Source organism: Chamaea fasciata, unplaced genomic scaffold (assembly GCF_029207755.1).
Source record: "Chamaea fasciata isolate MVZ Bird 193981 ecotype frontalis unplaced genomic scaffold, bChaFas1.0.hap1 SCAF_18, whole genome shotgun sequence".
Taxonomy (NCBI): Eukaryota; Metazoa; Chordata; class Aves; order Passeriformes; family Sylviidae; genus Chamaea; species Chamaea fasciata.
The window spans coordinates 9,698,405-9,715,583 of record NW_027094103.1 but is presented as its reverse complement, the minus strand read 5'-3'; the positions used below and the strand labels follow the sequence as shown (position 1 = coordinate 9,715,583).

The following is a 17,179-nucleotide window of genomic DNA, read 5'->3' as shown; positions in this document are numbered from 1 at the left end:
AGGCCAGCTGGGATGAAGACAGCTAAAACAGCTCTCTGGTGTTTGCTGGGGGGTGGGCAGTGTCTGTCTGGGGCTCTGGCACCCACACCCAGTTTCTCCTTCTGGTTTGGTCCTCAGAAGAGAATGACCTAAACCCCAAAGTGCTGCAGCTCATCCGTGGGGAGAACATCAAGGTAAGGACCGAACTCTTGGAATTACCTTCACTGGAGTCCTGGAGCTGCTTGCTCACTCAGGGGCAGATGAAGAGCAGTGGAGCCACCATTTCCTTGCTTTTAAATTGGAGACAGGTATCAAAATACACCCAATTAAAAGTTATTTAAGATTGCTTTTGATGAAAGCTTAAAGAACATTCCTAGCCCAGTCCAGGGCAGGAACAGAGCTGGAGTTTCCCTGCACTTCCCATGGTTACGGCACAGAGGACACACGGGCCCCATCATTCCCAGGATTCTGCCTCCTGAATTTCCTAGCGTAGGGAATCCAGATCCCTGTGAGCTGGGACCTGCAGCTCCACGGGCAGAGCTGCTCCTCACTGAGCTACTCCCAGTCAGGAAAATCCAAACCCCTGGAGCAGGAACTTGCAGTAGTGGAAATGCTGATTCCAACTCGTTGTTTTCAGTATGTGACCCCCGTGATAAAATATGACAGGAACGGGTTCAAGGCGCGGGAGCGGCTCCTGGTGCTGACCCAGAGCTCGGCCTACGTGGTGGAGATGGCCAAGATCAAACAGAAAATCGAGTATTCCACGCTGAAAGGTACCAGTGGGAGTCATTGTCCAGGGCTGGATGGGACTAGGAACAAGCTGGACTAGTAGGATGTCCCTGCCCATGGGATAGGTGGAATGAGATGATCCTGAACGTTCCTTCCAACCCAAACCGTTCCATGATGATTCTGTGAGTTGTTGTGGGGCTTCCTGTCCTGCCAGGCATCCTTTAGGAAGGATGAAATTCTGAAACTTTGTCTTGCAAAGATATTGGAATGATCTATCCCTCTTTTCCTGGGGGCGGGACAAAGCCGTGAAGGATGATTTTATGAGTGAGAGTTCCTTGAAATGTTTAAATGCAGGAGGGCATCACTTTCTACTGAGACAGAGGGAAGAAAAAATAAGCCAAACCTTTCCTACCCTGGTTTGCGGGTATTTTTTGGAGCTACATTTCAGGGTTAGAATGGATTCTTCTCCCTTTTCTGTTACCAAAACCAAGGCATCAGGGAAAGGTTTGGGGCAAACAGCTCGTGCAGGTGTTTAAAACACCACTGTTGGAATTGTGCTGTGGACAACAGGTGATATAAATATTCAGAAGATATTTTGAAAACTCAGATGAATTAATCGAAGTAGAAGCTTTGTGTGTTTTGCTCTGAGAATGGGAATATTCTTCACTCTTAGGAAGGACAGAGCCCTCCTTCAGGAATGTGACTTCCCCTGTAACCACATGGGGCTGCAGTCAGTGTTCCTGGGGGAAGGAGCTGAGGGTGGTGTGGAGCTGGGTTTGGTAGGTTTTCCTCTAATTCTGGGGTTTTTTGAAGGGATCTCCACCAGTAACCTGAGCGATGGGATCGTGGTCATTCATGTTCCTGAGGACAACAAGCAGAAGGTGGGAAATTGGGATGGTGGTTAAAGTGAGGTCCTGAGGCTGATGCTTCTGAGATCATCCTCTAAACTCCTGGAATGACACAATTCCTGATGTTTATTCCGTGTGTAATCAGCCAGGCCTTTGCATTCTTGCTGTCTCAACACGAAAACTTTCACTTGGCATCCCAACCTGTCAGGAAGTGGTGGAAAATGAGAAGATCCCCCCTGAGGCTCCTTTTCTCCAGGCTGAGCCCCCCCAGCTCTCTCAGCCCCTCCTGGTGTGGTTGATTCTCCACACCTTTCCTAGCTCCATCCCCTTCTCTGGACACGCTCCTGCCTTTTTATAGACCAAAAAAAAAAATCCAAATTAAGCCCTGGAGAGGGTATTTAAATTGGTCACTTCTGCTCTGGCATTCCAAAGGAGTTCCTCTGCACCATCACATGCTGGGGTGATGCCAGGTGACTTTATCCCTCTTATTTTTTGTTTCCAGGGAGATGTGATACTGCAGTGTGAGCACATCTTTGAGACGGTCACCAAGCTCTGCATATTGGCCAACAAGCAAAGCCTCGTTAAAGTGGTGAAGGGAAGGTAAGGAAGGCAGGAAAGTGGATGGGTAGCACTGGGCAGGCTCAGTTTTATGGGAAAACCTTTCAGGTCAAGACTGTTGACATCACCCCAGCAGACAGTGCCCAAAGCTGGACAGGTCTGGTGCAGCAGCATCTCTGTTCTCGTGACTTCCAGAGGCACAGGGAGATGGGATGGGATGCACTGAGAGAAAATGTATTAAAAATCATTCCAACCTTTTTCCCAGGCTTTCCCCAGGCTAATGAATCCTGCTCTGCTCTGCTCTGCTCTGCTCTGCCAGCTGCCCATGCCCCACCTGCCTAAACCCAACTTATTGTACATTAAACCCACTTTTTCTTTCAGTTTTCTGGTGTGACCTGGGCATGAGGTCATGGCTTTAGTGGTTCCACAGGGGATCCCATTAGCCTCAGGAAAGCCAGCTGGGAAGCTGTGGGTCACCTCAGGACAAATGCTCCTCTCCCAGAAGGATTGAAGAGGCCCAAAATGTGATTCCTCCCCGTGCCAGCCCCAAGCTCCTGGCAGGTGGATGCGGTCCGTGTCTCCAGCCTCTCTGGGAATTGGAGCTGGCAGGTGAAACCTGCACTTCTGCTCCAGCTTTTCAGCCTGGCCTTTGCGTTTCAGCTCTAATTAGATTTGGTGTGCTCAGTGCTTTCCTCCAGGTCAGATCTGCTTAGCTTTCAGTGCTTAATTGCACCAGGAACACTCAAAAGCCCAGGCTGGGCAGCCTTGTTCCATTCATCAGCCCCTTGGGCTCACTGTGATAATGCAATTGTTTAGGAAATTCACCTAAGCTGGAAGCTCTGATCTGCTCCTCTAACGAGATTTGCCCAGGGAACAGAAATAAAGGGGGTTTAGAGTAAAGCCTCTTGTGGGGAGAGCTCTCCAGGGGCATTCTGTGCTTCCAGCCTCCGGTTCCGCGTCGGCTCCGGGAAGGAGGGGACCATGGTGTTCACTGCGGGGCCAGAGCCTCAGGTCTTCAAGGACAAAACTGGACAGCTCACAGTGGTAAGGCCCCAGCTGAGCACAGGGAGGCACCTGGTGCTTCCTCCTTTGGATCTCCACCTGCAGAGAGCACAGCCCTCCCTTCCTGGGAGTCCAGGAGGGACTGAGTCCCCTCCCAGAGCAGGAAGTGACCACCCTGTCACTGTCACCAGCATGAGGTGATCCACAACAGTGCTGGGAGCTGCAGCTCCAGGGATTGTGCAGGAATCTGCCCAGGGATGGGGGAGCAAGGCTGGTTCCTGGTTGTGGGCACTTAAGAGAATTTAGTCTGACCCCAAGTCAATGTGCACCAGCAAAATGAGGCCTCAGGGGATGTTTTCCATCTCAACTCCCTCGACCAAGTTGCACCTGAAATGGGTTGGGGGAGGGAGGGAGGGAAGGCACTTATTGTCACCCAAGCAGGGCCTCTGAGGAGCTGACAGCTCCAAGGGAGAATTCCAGGTGGAGTTCTCCATCCTGCAGACCAGAGGGAGGGAATTGTCTCTAAGTACCAAAGGGCAAATAGGAACTCCACCACCACCTCCCTTCCCACGCACCCTGAGGATTCCTGATTTAATGGCTCCTTCCTCTTCTCCTCCCAGGTGTCAACCCCAAAAAAGTCTTGATGAGAACCAGTTCCTGTTCCCTTGGCTGGGAACAGAAAGGAGCCTGCAGGATGGGACCAGCCCTCACATCTCCCCTGGAATCTTTGATGCCACAGGGCTGCTGTGATTTGAGAGTTTGTTTGCATGTTTTAGGCTCTTTTTTTATAGCTTAAAACTATTCAGCTATAGATAAATAAAATCCCTGATGTTGCTGTAACGTTCCCAGAAGGAGACGCTCGTTACACGGTCACAGGGACATTTATCCCCAAAGTTCCAAGGTGAAATCTCCATCTCTGAGAGGTCAGGAAGGATTAGGACAGAAGCCAAAAGGCTTCTCTAGCTGTACTTGGAGTCACTACTCAGGAGCACTGCAAGAAGTGCAGAGCAGTGTTAACCCTGCTCTAAAAACAACTTTCCTCAAAAAGAAAAGACCTGAGAGAATCCCAACAGCTGGAGCCTCTCCCACAGGGAGGGCTGGGAGGTCAAACTGACATTAATTAAGATGGAGATCTGATATTTCATCCCAAAAGTTCTTCCAGCCACACAGCCCATGAGGACATCGAGCTCCAAGCAAGCAATAAAGTGACTCGCATGTAAATATGAAATATCTTCTAATTTATTGTGTTATATTAAAAAAAACAAAAGTACATATTGCAAACATCAACCATACACTGAAATCCAGCTGAAGCTTGTTCTGTGCAGAAGTCTGGACAGGTGGGAATGATTGTACAGAACAGGAATTTGCTGTTGTCCATGAAACAATTCCATTAAGACTGAAAGGTTCTACCTACGCTTTGCTCTAAGGTAGGATGGGAGCTTGGAGCCTTGCCCGGGTGCTGTGGTTCAGGGGATCCAAACCTGCCTTGGGGAAGTGCAGGAGCAGCTGCTTTGGTGCTACAGGGAGAGAGGTGGGAAGGGGGCACCAGGGCTGGTCCCTGTCCCCTCCTCGTGCAGCCCCACCTGTGTCAGGAGCTGGGAGGGGACAAAATCCCTTCCCCAGGGAGACTTTCCTCAGCTCCCCTGGGCTGTGCTGTCACTGCTGGTGCTGGAGAATGGGAGCAGCCAGCTCTGCTCTCCCTGGTACTGGGAGGCAGGGGAGGATAATCTGAAGAGCTGCTTGTGCCCAGGACACCTGCCCTGAGCCCCAGCTGCACCTGAGAGCTCAGAGTAAAACCACTTAGAGTAACGAGGCTCAGGACTGAGAACATTTGTGCAAGGGCATGACCAGGGTGTGCCCAGAGCAAGGACAGGGGCAGCAGGTAAAGGACAGTCCCCAGGACAGCACAGCTTGGCTGCACCACTCCAGCACCCCAAGGGTGAGCTCAGGAGTGAGTTAAGGCAGAGTCTGCCCACAAATGCAGTAACAAAACTGAAATTGCAACTTTAACTCTCCTGGAGTGACTTTGCTAAATCAACAACTCTACAAAGCGCTGTACAAAGATTAAAAACAGCCTTCCCCTGGTTTTTAAGAACTTAGTTTGCATAACCTGAAAGGGAAAAGCCTGAAGCCAGTTAAGGATCTATTTACAGAGAAGTTAATCACGTAGCTGTGACCCGTCAGGTGCTTAGTACTGGTGTCACCTCCTGGGGCTGAAGCTGCTCTGCCCCACAGGACTGGATTTGGACTGGGCTCTGCAGGTCAGCACAGCCAGGGATGAGCTGCCCTGAGCCTGCTGGAGAGCTGCTCCCAGCTGGAGTGAGCAGGGTTTGCTGCAGGACTGGTCCCTGTTCACCCTCTGCTGAGACACAGCCTCCACCCCCAAGGGCAGCAGGGCTGTTCCAGATGATGCCCAGTAGCAGCCCAGTGATCACCAGTATGTGTCAAAGAAATCGCTGGAGAAACAGCAATCCAGGACTTCCCTGCCTTGCCCTCAGCTTATGCCAGCCCTGAGGGGAGAGGCACTGGCCCTTTCCCCCTCTGCACTGCTCCAGCCCAACAGGCTGCTGCAAACAGGTTTAAGTACAACCCAAACAAGACACCCTGAGGTGTCAGGACAGAGCTGAAGCTGCTGAACCCCAGGGAGACTGTGGAGCTCTCAGTGAACAATCAGCAGCTGCAGGAGAAAGAGGAGAGGAGACAGGTACAACACCCCACCTGCCACAGCCGGCAGCTGCCTGCAATGTGGAGAAGTCTTTGGTTACTAGAAAGATGGCCTTAGATTAAATTTGAAATCTTTGAGCTTTACTTGATGATCCAGAGCTGCACAGCCATTTCATGGTGTGTTTCAGCCTCCACCAAGGAGCTCTGTGGAGCAGAAGAACGTGGCTGGTGCTGCTGCAGCACCTTTGGTTTTTACACTGTTCCCATGTCCTTAGCAGCCCTGAGCCGGGAGCAGGGATCCTCGGAGCAGGAACACAGAGCTGCTGCTCCAGAGGAGTGTGGCTGTTAAAGCCAGTGCTAAATATTCCAGAGAAAGGGTCAAAAGAAACTCTAACCCAGGGCAGAGCGCTCTGGTGTCACCCACAGGTGCTGCTGCAGCGCAAGTTTAACACTTCCTACCTCAGGTTTCTCTCCCTCCCAGGGCTGGTGACCTGAACTGTCACAGCTGTGGCAATGCTGCCAGCCCTACGGAATGACACCCCACCTCCCACCACGGCTGTCACTTGACTCCACAACAGGCAACAGGAGACAAGGAGGTAGATAAAATATTCATTGACAAGAGAAAAGCACACACAGAAAACCACAGTGCAGTGGCCTTCTCCACGCTCTGCCCTTCCACACACAGCTGCCATGGCCGGAAAAACTTGGAATAGACTCAGGAAAAAGTCAAACAGGGAATATCTGCCTCTGGGTCACTGCCTGCTTCTGTTTCCCCTCGCTCAGAGCAAGCCAACGCTCCTGGATCAGTTCCAGAAGGGAACCAGGGCTGCTGCCCCCAACAACACCCCCCAGCAAGGGGGGATTGAACCTGCTGTGACTCCTGGTACCTGGGAGCTGCTGGAAACTAATCCCCCAGCTGAGATCCAGGCTCAGGCAGAAGCTCTAAGCACTGACCAGTACCAACACCACTCCTAGGGAAAGCAACCGTGGACAATTTGCTCGTGATTCTCCTCCTTTGGGAGGAATTTTAACCTTGAACCATAGGGATAAAACAGGGGTGGGTGTCCCCAGCTCAGTGCTGCAGAAGCTCCACTGAACCCTTGGAGGAGCAGATCCTGAGAGCTGTGGGGAACCCAAGGGAGCAGCCCCTGTTCCCTCCCACAGCTCTGAGGGGGTCCCTGTCTCCCCAGCACTGCAGGAATCTCATCAGTCTGTGCCATTTGTTCTTTGAGGAGTCACCCAAGGCACTCCCAAGCTCTCTCCCAAGAGCCAAGGAGCTGTGCAGCAGCCCTGGGTCCAGGTCCCTGCCTGTGCCCCCAGCCCAGGAGGGTCAGGGAGTGTCTGGAGGGCAGGAGGGTGGCTGGCTGACCTTTTGTTTGTTATTTTGGTTTTTAAAGTGCAGGATCATTACCAAAGCCACAGGAAGCCAGTCCTCCTCCTCTCCAGCACAAAACAGCAACGACAAGAGTGCTAAAAATTCTGGGCATTTCTCCAGCTGCTCAACAGGCCCTTCCAGGCTGCCCAGTAACCTCATGGATCCTCGCCCTACAACTACCGCATTTAAATACCCCAAATATAACCTAGAGTTTGTTACAAATCACAATTTACAGACTGTGCTGGACAGGAGTTGCACTGCCTGGTCCTGCTGCAGGGCAGCCCCTTCCCCAGAGCTGTGGGGGTCCCCCAGGCTCACTGGTGCAGGTGAGCCCTGTCGTCGGGGCGCTTGATGTGGATCCTCCGCACGCGCTCGATGCGGTCCCGCTCCTCGTCCTCCTCCAGGTGGTGGGAGCGCCCTGCAGCCCCTCCCGTGGCTTCCAGGAGGGCATTGTCCGGCCCCCTCCCATCCTGGGATTCGTACAGCAGAATGTTCAGGGTCTCCTCGTAAATTCGGGCTTCTGGGAACTCCACCTGGCAGGCAAGGAAGAGAAGGTCACTCGCTGCAGGCAGCGGGTTACCTCGGTTTGGATTCCTCATACCTGGTGTTGCAATTCCTTAACTGCACCCCAGCCACAGAAATCCTTCCAGGCACATTCCTTTCTATTCCATTTTTTGCTTCTAGCTTTTGAGACCAACAACCAGTCGGGTTTTTACCAGAACCAGGCAGATGTCTCCTGGGAAAGGGAAGAATACAGGGAAGGTGTGCCATTGCTGGATCCCTCCTTACATGGGGGTGTAGAACCATGGAATGGGGTTTGGGTTGGGAGGGACCTTAAAGATCATTTAGTTCCAACCCTAGACCATCTACTTGCAACTCCCAAATCCAAATGTGGTTAAAAGCACAAGTTTGTCTGAAGATAGAGCTGGACTGAACATTATGGAACATCACCATGCATTATGGAATACCACAGGGCATTATGGAATATACCAACAAGCCCTGAGCAGGCAGCTCCTGCTGTACCCCCAGCATGAGCTCCAGGTGCTGCCCCACTCTCAATGCATTGATTATCCTGCAGAGGTGCTGAACAATGACAAAATGCCAGCCTGTTGAGCTGTCAGGGTGCCAGGCTGGAGCATTCCCAGTTTTCCTGTACCTTGGTCTGCTTTTTCTCGGTGGCATAAACGATGGAGGTGCAGCAGACCTCGGCGATCTTGCGGCCCTGTCCGTAGAAAGACCAGCAGCAGATCTCGTCCCCAATGACATCCTTGATGAAGAGCACCCTCCCGTTGAACCTCAGGGACAGCTTGTCAAAGAGCTCAATGTTCTTCAGCATGTTGTCATCGGAGTTGCTGTGGGAATGGAGGCAGCAGCAGGAATTTACAGAGCACTTGGAAAGAGTGGGAGCAGTGAGCATTGACAACCCTGAGATCCCAGATTCCTGTGTCACAGAATCCCAGGATGGTTTGGGTTGGAGGGACCTTAGAGCCCATCCAGTGCCACCCTGTGCCACCTTCCACTAGTCCAGGTTGCTCCAAGCCCTGTCCAACCTGGCCTTGGATGCTTCCAGGGATGGGAGAAACCCAAGAAATTCATTCTTATTATCTCACTACTAAAGGCAGGAAAACCTGAAGCAGCAGCAATACAACAGCAACAGCCCCATGAACAGCTGTCCAAGGCCATTTCACCCAGGTGCACAATCCTATCAGCCAAATCAAACCATTCCTGAGCTCAGCAGCCTGGATGGGCACTCTCATGTCAGGAAACTTATAAGGAAGAGAGGACAAGGCCCCCAGTTTGATGATTTCACCACTCACTGAGCTCTCTGTGTTCAGCTACCACACTGCAATCCATGGGAATGCAGACAGCACTTGGCCAGGAGTCTCTGCCAGCTGCACCTAAGGATTAGAGGAACTCCTCTGGCACAGAAATAGCACAGCCTCAGCCTTCCATGGATGGCAGCAGACTCCCTTCTGACTCTAGTTTGAAATTAATTGGGAAAAAATGAAGTGCCTGCCAACACCAATCTGACATCAGGTCTGAGGGAAGAAAAAGGAAACTTTTATAGTGGATTTCAGTCTGTGAAAAATTTCCAACAATTCCAGCTGAAGTCACTTACCTGGTGTAGGAATATTTGTTGTTGCTTCTGTTATAGAGCAGCTTCACTGCTGGCTGTAAGAAACAAAGCACAGATGAGTTCCAGGGAGCACAGCCAGAGCTGGAACCTCAGCTCAGCCCAAGGCCCCACGGAGAAGCTGCAATGGCAAATTGCCAGTGGGATTTTGGTGGTGTTACTGCAAACCTGTGATGCACAGGTTGGCAATGGGGCTGCAATCCCTCCCCACCCCTTCTGGGACTGGATCCTCATCTATTCTTATCTTCCCTCTGTCTTATCAGCACCCCGTGCCATGTGCAGGGACACCTTCCACTATCCCAGGCTGCTCCAAGCCCTGTCCAACTTGGCCTTGGACACTTCCAGGGATCCTGGGGCAGCCATAGCTTCTCTGGGCAACCTGAGCCAGGGCTTCAAGAGAAGAATTTTTTCCTAATATTCCAACTAATCCTGCCCTCCTTCAGCTTAAAGGTACCACTCATTATCCTGTCACTCCATCCCTTGTCCAGCTCTCCAGTTCTCTTGGAGCCCCTTTAGGCACTGGAAGGTGCTCTGAGGTCTCCCCAAAGCCTTCTCCTATCCAGGCTGGACACCCCCAGCTCTTCCCATGGCACATCCCAGTCTCTCTCACCTTGTTGGAGGTTGCAATCAGCTTCTGCTCCTCCTTGGAGGAGGTGATCACCGGGACCTTGCAGAAAGGCTCGTATGCATCCTTGTTCTGTGGGAGCAAGAACCAAACAGCAGATGAGTGACAGCAGATCCCAGGGAACATGCACATTTCCTGGGAATGATCTCTGCTGAGGGGTCAGTCTGTCCCTGTGGTGGTTTCTGGGCTGTGGCTGCCAGGCACCATTCTTCTGGGAGCACCTGAGGTATCCATTCCTGCTCCCCACCACTGAATGTCCTGTGCCCAGTTAAACACCAGGATCTGGAAGGGGGCTTCTCTCAGACAGGACATCAGTGACAGTGGCATCAAACCCAAGGTGGGAACCTCATAACAAAGAGCACAAGAGGACTCCCAGCAGCTCTGGGAAGAAGCTGGTTTTCCTAGATGTGACCAGACTCCAGCAGATGGCAACACGAACTATTCCAATTTCCATCCCAGCCTCCAAAACCACCACACGAAGACCAGGAGAAAATCCTGCTCTGCCCAGATGCTGCTGCCCACCCCCAGCTGTCCCTGAGCCCCGTGCCCACCTGCAGGGCTGCCTGGCATTCATCCACCAGCCCCTGCACCAGGTAGTACTTGGCCTCAGCCAGCAGCTCCTCGATCTCCCGGCGGCTCTCCGGCAGCGGTACGGCCCCATCCCGCAGGTAGTTCAGGATTGTCCCAAAGTGCTTCCCACAGCGGTCGATCAGGATCCAGCCTGGGGACACAGGAAGGCCACAGCAAGGACAAGCTGAGGTGAATGTGGCAAAAGGCCTTTGACAGAGAAAACTGGTGAAGGACATGATGGAACTGGGAGCGTGAGGATGGAACGGGGAATACGAGCAGAGAGCGTGGCACAGCTGGAGCTTAGGGCCGTGGTGGGAAGAAAATCATGGAATGGTTTGGGTTGGAAGGGAACTTAAAAGATCATACAGTCCCACCCCTGCCCTGGGCAGGGACACCTTCCACTATCCTAGGTTGCTTCAAGCCCTGTCCAACCTGGCCTTGGACACTTCCAAGGCACCCAGGGCCTCCCCACCCTCCCAGGGAACAATTTCTACTCAATATCCCATCTAACCCTGACTCTGGCAGTGGGAAGCCATCTCTCCTTGTCTTGTCCCTCCCTGCCCTTGTCCAAAATCCCCCTTCCAGCTCTCCTGGAGTTCCTCTAGGCACTGCAAAGTGCTCCAAGGTCTCCCCGGAGACTTCTCTTTTCCAGGGGAGAAAAGAGCTCCAACCAAAGCTGTGGGTGCAGGGTCCACATTTCACCTCTCGCTGCTGGGATCAGGCTGGACCCTGGAAAAGTCAGGCAGTGCCGAGGCCGGAGTTTCCCTGAGTGAACAGATGGCCACTCTCAAAGGCTGAGGCTCAGGAATGCAGCGAGGAAACGCTTGTGGGGAAGGAGTCATTTTTTGGACAAATAAGGAAAGTAGGTTAAAGCAGCCCCTGTGTGTTCTGCATGAATGGAATTACAGGGAAAAGTCTGAACATTTGGTTCAATCTGGAAAGGGAACACGGCCCTTTCTGAGGGAAAAGGAGGCACTCAGCAGCAGCTCGCTCCAGGCTCCCCAGCTCCCTCATTCCTGCTGTCCACAGACAACACAAAGGGTGCTCCAAGTGTGATTTTACAGGCTGGAACAACAAACTAGAGACAGAAATCATGGAACAAAGGACTGATCCAGGCTAATGGCTAATCCCACTAGAGCACAGGAAAGCCCATTGGGCAGTGCAGAGCATGGAAAGCAAGAAATCCCATTTTAGTAGGAGATTTAGTGGAAGGTGTCTCTGCCCATGGCAGGGGTGGAACAAGGTGAGTATAAAGTCCTTTCTGACCCAAACTATTCCAGGATTCTGTGATTAAGAGGAAGCACAAGCCACAGTAGTAAACCAGGACATCAATATTCCACAAATGCAGCTGCTTCCCAAGCTCACTGGAGCACACAGGAAAGTAAAAGGCCAGCTGAGAGCAGAATTACCATCCCCAAACTCCTCTGTGATTCCTCATAGGCTGCAAAAATCTGCTGCAACTTTGTGTTTACAGATGGCGAAACTGAAGCAGAATTGCTCATTTTCATGTGGGGATGAGAAAACACTTCCAGTAGTGTTGCAAAATCTGAGTGACCACTAAAAGAGCTTTGAAAACTCTTCTGTTACCCCCAAACAGCCCAAAGGAGATGAGTCACAGGGAAGTGACCCTGCTGCCACTCGACCACAGCAGAGCCAACAAGTGGGCTGAAGCCTTTTAGAGTTATTTTTTTAATTGCAGTGTTCCAAAAACATCCTGTGATCCATTTAGGAAGAGACACAGAATCCATGGGCTGTATGGAACACAGAACCATGGAATGGTTTGGGGTGGAAAGGAACTTCAAGTTTATCCAGTTCCAACCCCCTGCCACGGGCAGGGCCACCTTCCACTGTCCCAGACTGCTCCAAGCCCCAATATCCCATCTCTTCCTGCCCTCTGGCAATTTGAAGCCACCCCTGCAAATAGTCCTTTCCCATCTTTTTGTCAGCTCCTTCAGGCCCTGGAAGCCAAACTTAGGTCACTCCAGAGCCTTTCCTTCTCCAGACTGAACAACCCCAGCTCTCCCAGACGCCCAGCAGAGCTGCTCCATCCCTCTGATCACCTCTCTCCAGCAGCTCCAGGTCCTTCCTGTGCTGGGCCCCAGGGCTGAGGCAGCTCTGCAGGTGAGATTCCACCTGGGCAGAGAGGCAGAGACCCCCTCCCCACACTGCCTCTGTCCACGGACACATCACACCTTTAGGAAATTCATCTTTGTCCCACAGGAATCCTCAGGGACAGGATCCAAACACTCCAGCTACAACCAGACATTTTCCAACCCAGCCCTGGCAGGTGAAACAGGAGCCTGACACTGGACACTGCCTGAGGCTTCACTCTCTTATCAGCAGCTGGATCAGGAACAGCTTCCCCATCAACAGCAGCAGGGGGTCAGGGGGGAAAAAAAGAGAATTGGAAACAAGTGGATGCACCTGGAAAACTCACATCCCTCTCCCTGCTCACGACCATCCAAAAAAAACCGATCCAAATGTGCTGATTTGCTACAGTTCATCAATAATTTCTAAGCTGAAAACAATCATCTGCCACCACCCACAGCCAGAGGAACCCAGACTTTTCTCCTCCAGCCTGAGGAGCAGCAGGTTGGAATTGTTCAGCTGGGAGGAGGAGCTGGGATCTGAATCCCAGACACAGAGCAGGACACCGTGTGCCACATTCCAGACTAGTTAAACCCAACTCCTTCCAGTTGCTCCCCAAGCCTGGCTTCTTCTCCTAAAAAACAGTTTCATTTGCTGCCAGGTTCTGGGTGTGACCAATTAGGAGGATTTTGAAGAATTCCAGATAAAAAGTGTTTCCTTCAGCAGCCCCAGTGCTATTGTCCCAGTTTCCAGGCAAGGGGAGATAAAGCAAGAACTGCTGCAATGGGAGTGTTTGTGTTACAACATACAGGAAGTATCAAATTCCTCTTCAAACACAAACTGGTTCCATGGAACAATCCCACACAGACACTGTGGGAGTCACAGCAAAACAAACCTGGGATTTTACATCCCAAACGTGATATTTTAGTGGGAGAAACTCCAGTTATCCTCAGATTTAGGGTGCAAACAGCACCTGCACTTCCAGGGCCTCTGAGCCCTGGGATGTCTCAGCCCTTCTGCACCTGCCCAGGACACTGTGATCACACCAGAATGAGTTTCCAAAATGAATTTGGAATTTCCAATCCATTTCCAACCATGGGAAGTCTGGAATTATCAAATTCAGTGAAGCAGCTTCAGGGAGGGACAGGAAGATCCACCTCAAGTTTAGCAAGGGGAGAGGCTCCACAACATTTCCCGTCCTCCAGTGATCCAAATCAAGGTGTTGATTCCCATTTGACAGGTTTTTTCCCAAATCTGACCCACAGACTGACTTTTTTTTATGCAACCTCCATGGTCTGTATCCAGGAAAAGTATCCCAGAGACTCTTTGATCCAGAGCCCCAAATCACAGCATCCACATTCCTGCTTTATCCTGGCCTGGGATTACACCTGGAACAACACAGCTTTGTTTTCCCCAGCTTAAATAGAAAGACTTCTGGCTAAACCAGGAATATTCAGCTAATCAGGCTGTATTTTTACTTTTTTTCCTTCAAATCCACTTCCTCTTACCTCAGGAAAGCTTATCATAAACCTCTAAACAGACTATTTTAAAGCACTCACAACATAGTCCAACCCACCTCATCCTGTACTATATTTTCTCTATTTTCAGCAAATTCAAACAAATTTTTCAAATAATAATTAACTAATCCCAAGGGGGTGTTTGAACCTCCAGGCTCAGCTTTGAAGAGGCTGTTGTTGAAGAGAAAGGTCCTTAAATATTGTTATGGCTAAAACATCAGAAAATAAAGCTGAGCTTCCAATTAAATTCTGGCACACCCACAACACAGGAATGTGGAGATAAAATTCCAAATTTTCTGAAAAGTCTGCAACTGACTCTGTTTTAGGGAAGTCAGCTGTCAACAGCCCCACAAGAAAATTGTTTCATTTAAAAAAAGATCAGCTTTTAACTCATTAATACTTATGCTCAGAGCATGTTTTATCTTTTGTTTATAAACAAGGGGACAAGAAGAGGGAATGGCATTCTGAGCTTCCAAGTGGACACACAAATCCCAGTTCAAAGATTCCTAATCACTATCTCCACCTTTTTCCATGGGCTTCAGAGCTTTACTGTCAGTATTCTGAAAAGAAAAGGTGATCCAGGTGCCACCTGGGCCTGACGGGACTTCTTAGTGTCCTTCTGCTGTTTAGGCAACCACTCAGGTCATCCCTGTCTTTTGTTCTACATTTTTCCCAGCTGTATAACCACGGAATCATGGAACAGCAGCATGGTTTGGGTTGGGAGGGATCTTGAAGGTTATTTAGTCCGCTCCTTGCCACGGGCAGGGACACTTTCCACTATCCCAGGCTGCTCCAAGCCCTGTCCAGCCTGGCCTTGGACACTTCCAGGGATGGGGCAGCCACAGTTCCTCTGGGCTGTGCCAGGGCCTCAGCACCCTCACAGGGAAAGATTTCTTCCCAATATCTAATCCAAACTTATTCTCTTGTCCTGCCATTACAGGGCCTTACAAATATCCTCTCCCTGTCGCTCTTGTGGCTCCTTCAGGCATTGGAAGGCCACAATCAGCTCACCCCAAACCTGCCTTTTGTCCAGGCTGAACAACCCCAACTCTCCCAACCTTTCCTTGCAGGAGAGATCCTCCATCCCTCCAACCTCACAAACAGAATTTCCCCTGACCTCTCCACCACCCCAGTGACTTTCCCTGCCCGGGAAGGACGCGGAGGGCGCTGGGATGACCCCGATCCTCACCTTCGCTGTCCGTGAGCACTTCCATGCGCCCGCTGAACATGGCCTTGAGCATGGTGTCCTGCTTGGTCAGGGTCTGCATGGTGGTGTAGTACAGGGCTCCCCCCACGTTCAGCTTCACGTACTTGGAGCTGGGGCTGCTCCCCTTGAAGGACGTCGTGCGCGTCGTGGCCGCCGGCACCGCTGAGCTCACCACGCTCTCTCCCGACATCTCTTCCTGCAAGGACAGGGGGGTCTCAGCTCAAGCAAAGAGTTGCCAGCTCAAAGAAGGAGTTCCCACCCCAAAAAGAGCAGTTGCCAGCTCAAGGGGCAGTTCCCAGCCCAGGGAAGGAATTCCTAGCACAGGGAAGGAGTTCCCAGCCCAAAAGAGCAGTTCCCAGCCCAGGGAAGGAGTTCCCTGCTCAAGGAAGCAGCTCCCAGCCTGGCAGTGACACTCCTGTTCCCACTGGGTGTTTCACACCTCGGCTCCTCCCGCGGCTCTTTGTGTGAAATTCTCAAGTGTTTTAAATGTTTCACTGACAGGAACTGAAGGACATTCGTGGACACAGCCCCCATTTCTTTCCCCAGGGAAAAAAAAACCCTGGGAACGCTGAGGCGGGTTTTGCACTGCAAAGCCAATGCTTTCCCACAACTGCTTTCATTTCTTACTCAACTCCCTTAAAGCTCTTACTCCATCAATAATCTGGGACGGAATTGGGCAATTCCCAATACACACAAGTGCAGCAGATGATTCCTGGGAGGCCAAATACAGAAATCAAACAGATCCCCAAGTGCTAAAATGCAGAATACCCACAGGTTTCCCAAACAGGGAGAGCACACAGGAGCTTTTTCCTGCTCTCCCCTGCCCTCCCACACTGCTCAGAGCACCAAAATCCAGCCGGAGAGAGCAGCCTCCAGCCACATTCCTGTCACCGAGGTCACACTGGCACAGGCACATGGTGGCTTCAGCACCACAGATTCCCCCAGAGCCGCAAAATGAAACTTCCCTGGTTCTGTTTTCCCTCAGGATGGGACAGGGTGGGATAATTAACCCCTTCCATCCCTGCTCCTCCAGCTCCCACGGCTCCGGGATCAGATGAACCGAAGGATTTTTGCTTCACTGCCATGAAACTCCCAATGGAGCCGGAGCTGTGTGGCGCAGGAGAGGGAGGAGGGATGGCCTAGAGATGATCCCATCCTCTCTGGGATGCACAGGCAGCAGCCTCAGCTCACATTCCAGCTCCCTCCGGCAGCGGAACACCCCAGCTTGGGCAGGGATGGGCCCGGGGCTCCAGAGGGGATCGATCCTACAGCGCACCACGGCCCTGCACCCCAAACCCCAGCCCTGCCCTCCCCAAAGCACCGGCCCCAGGCCGAGGGGCTCGCTGGGCACCGGCCACACTCCAACCAGCCCGTGACCACCGCGACCCCCGGGGCTCAGACAACCCCCGGGACCCCTCTCTCCAACCTCGGGGCTGGACATCGCCCCCGGCCCGGCCCTGGGGACCGTCACAGCCCGACACCCGCACGGCTCCCGGGGGCCGGAGCCCAAATTCTCAGCCCGGCCCCTCCCCAGGGCAGCGGCCCCGCACGCCCCCCCGGGCAGGACCGCTACCCGCGGGCCGCGGCCCCTCCGCCTCCCTCAGCCCCTTCCCACGGCCCAAAGCCCCCCGAGAGCCCGACCCAGAGTCCCTCAGCTCCCCCGAGGGCCGGAGCCCCCCAGCCCCTCTCAGCCCCCTCCCCGCTCCCTCGTCCCCCATCGGCCTGCCGCCCCTCCTCCCCCGCGAGGGCCGGAGCCCATCCCCGCCCCGCGGGGCCCGTCCCCCGCGGCCCCGGGCCGCCCTTTCCCCGCTCACCATGAACGGCGCCGCAGCCCCTCGGACCGAGCCAGCGGGAGCGCCGGGCGGGAACTTCCGCCCCGAGCC

The 17,179-nt window shown here is 52.5% G+C and overlaps 2 protein-coding genes across 3 annotated transcripts in view; one reads left to right on the top strand and one right to left on the bottom strand.

The window, feature by feature from the left end:
* Nucleotides 1-4,344, top strand: part of MYO1H (myosin IH) — a 26,342-nt gene extending 21,998 nt beyond the window's left edge. The window contains exons 27-32 of one of the 2 annotated variants that reach the window (XM_066199549.1): nt 118-173; nt 617-752; nt 1,522-1,589; nt 2,059-2,156; nt 3,059-3,158; nt 3,737-4,344. In XM_066199549.1, the coding sequence (XP_066055646.1) occupies nt 118-173; nt 617-752; nt 1,522-1,589; nt 2,059-2,156; nt 3,059-3,158; nt 3,737-3,760 (482 nt within the window). In that variant the 3' untranslated portion in view covers nt 3,761-4,344. Of the gene's footprint in view, nt 1-117; nt 174-616; nt 753-1,521; nt 1,590-2,058; nt 2,157-3,058; nt 3,159-3,736 lie in introns of those variants that run through there. The other variant, XR_010723346.1, reaches the window with a different exon arrangement.
* KCTD10 (potassium channel tetramerization domain containing 10) lies at nt 4,334-17,179 on the bottom strand. Its single transcript, XM_066199550.1, has 7 exons — nt 17,111-17,179; nt 15,279-15,492; nt 10,466-10,635; nt 9,900-9,986; nt 9,275-9,327; nt 8,312-8,507; nt 4,334-7,688 (listed from the first exon to the last, which is right to left on the bottom strand). Exons 1-7 carry the CDS (start codon nt 17,111-17,113, stop codon nt 7,470-7,472), a joined length of 942 nt encoding a protein of 313 aa, XP_066055647.1. The 5' UTR covers nt 17,114-17,179; the 3' UTR covers nt 4,334-7,469.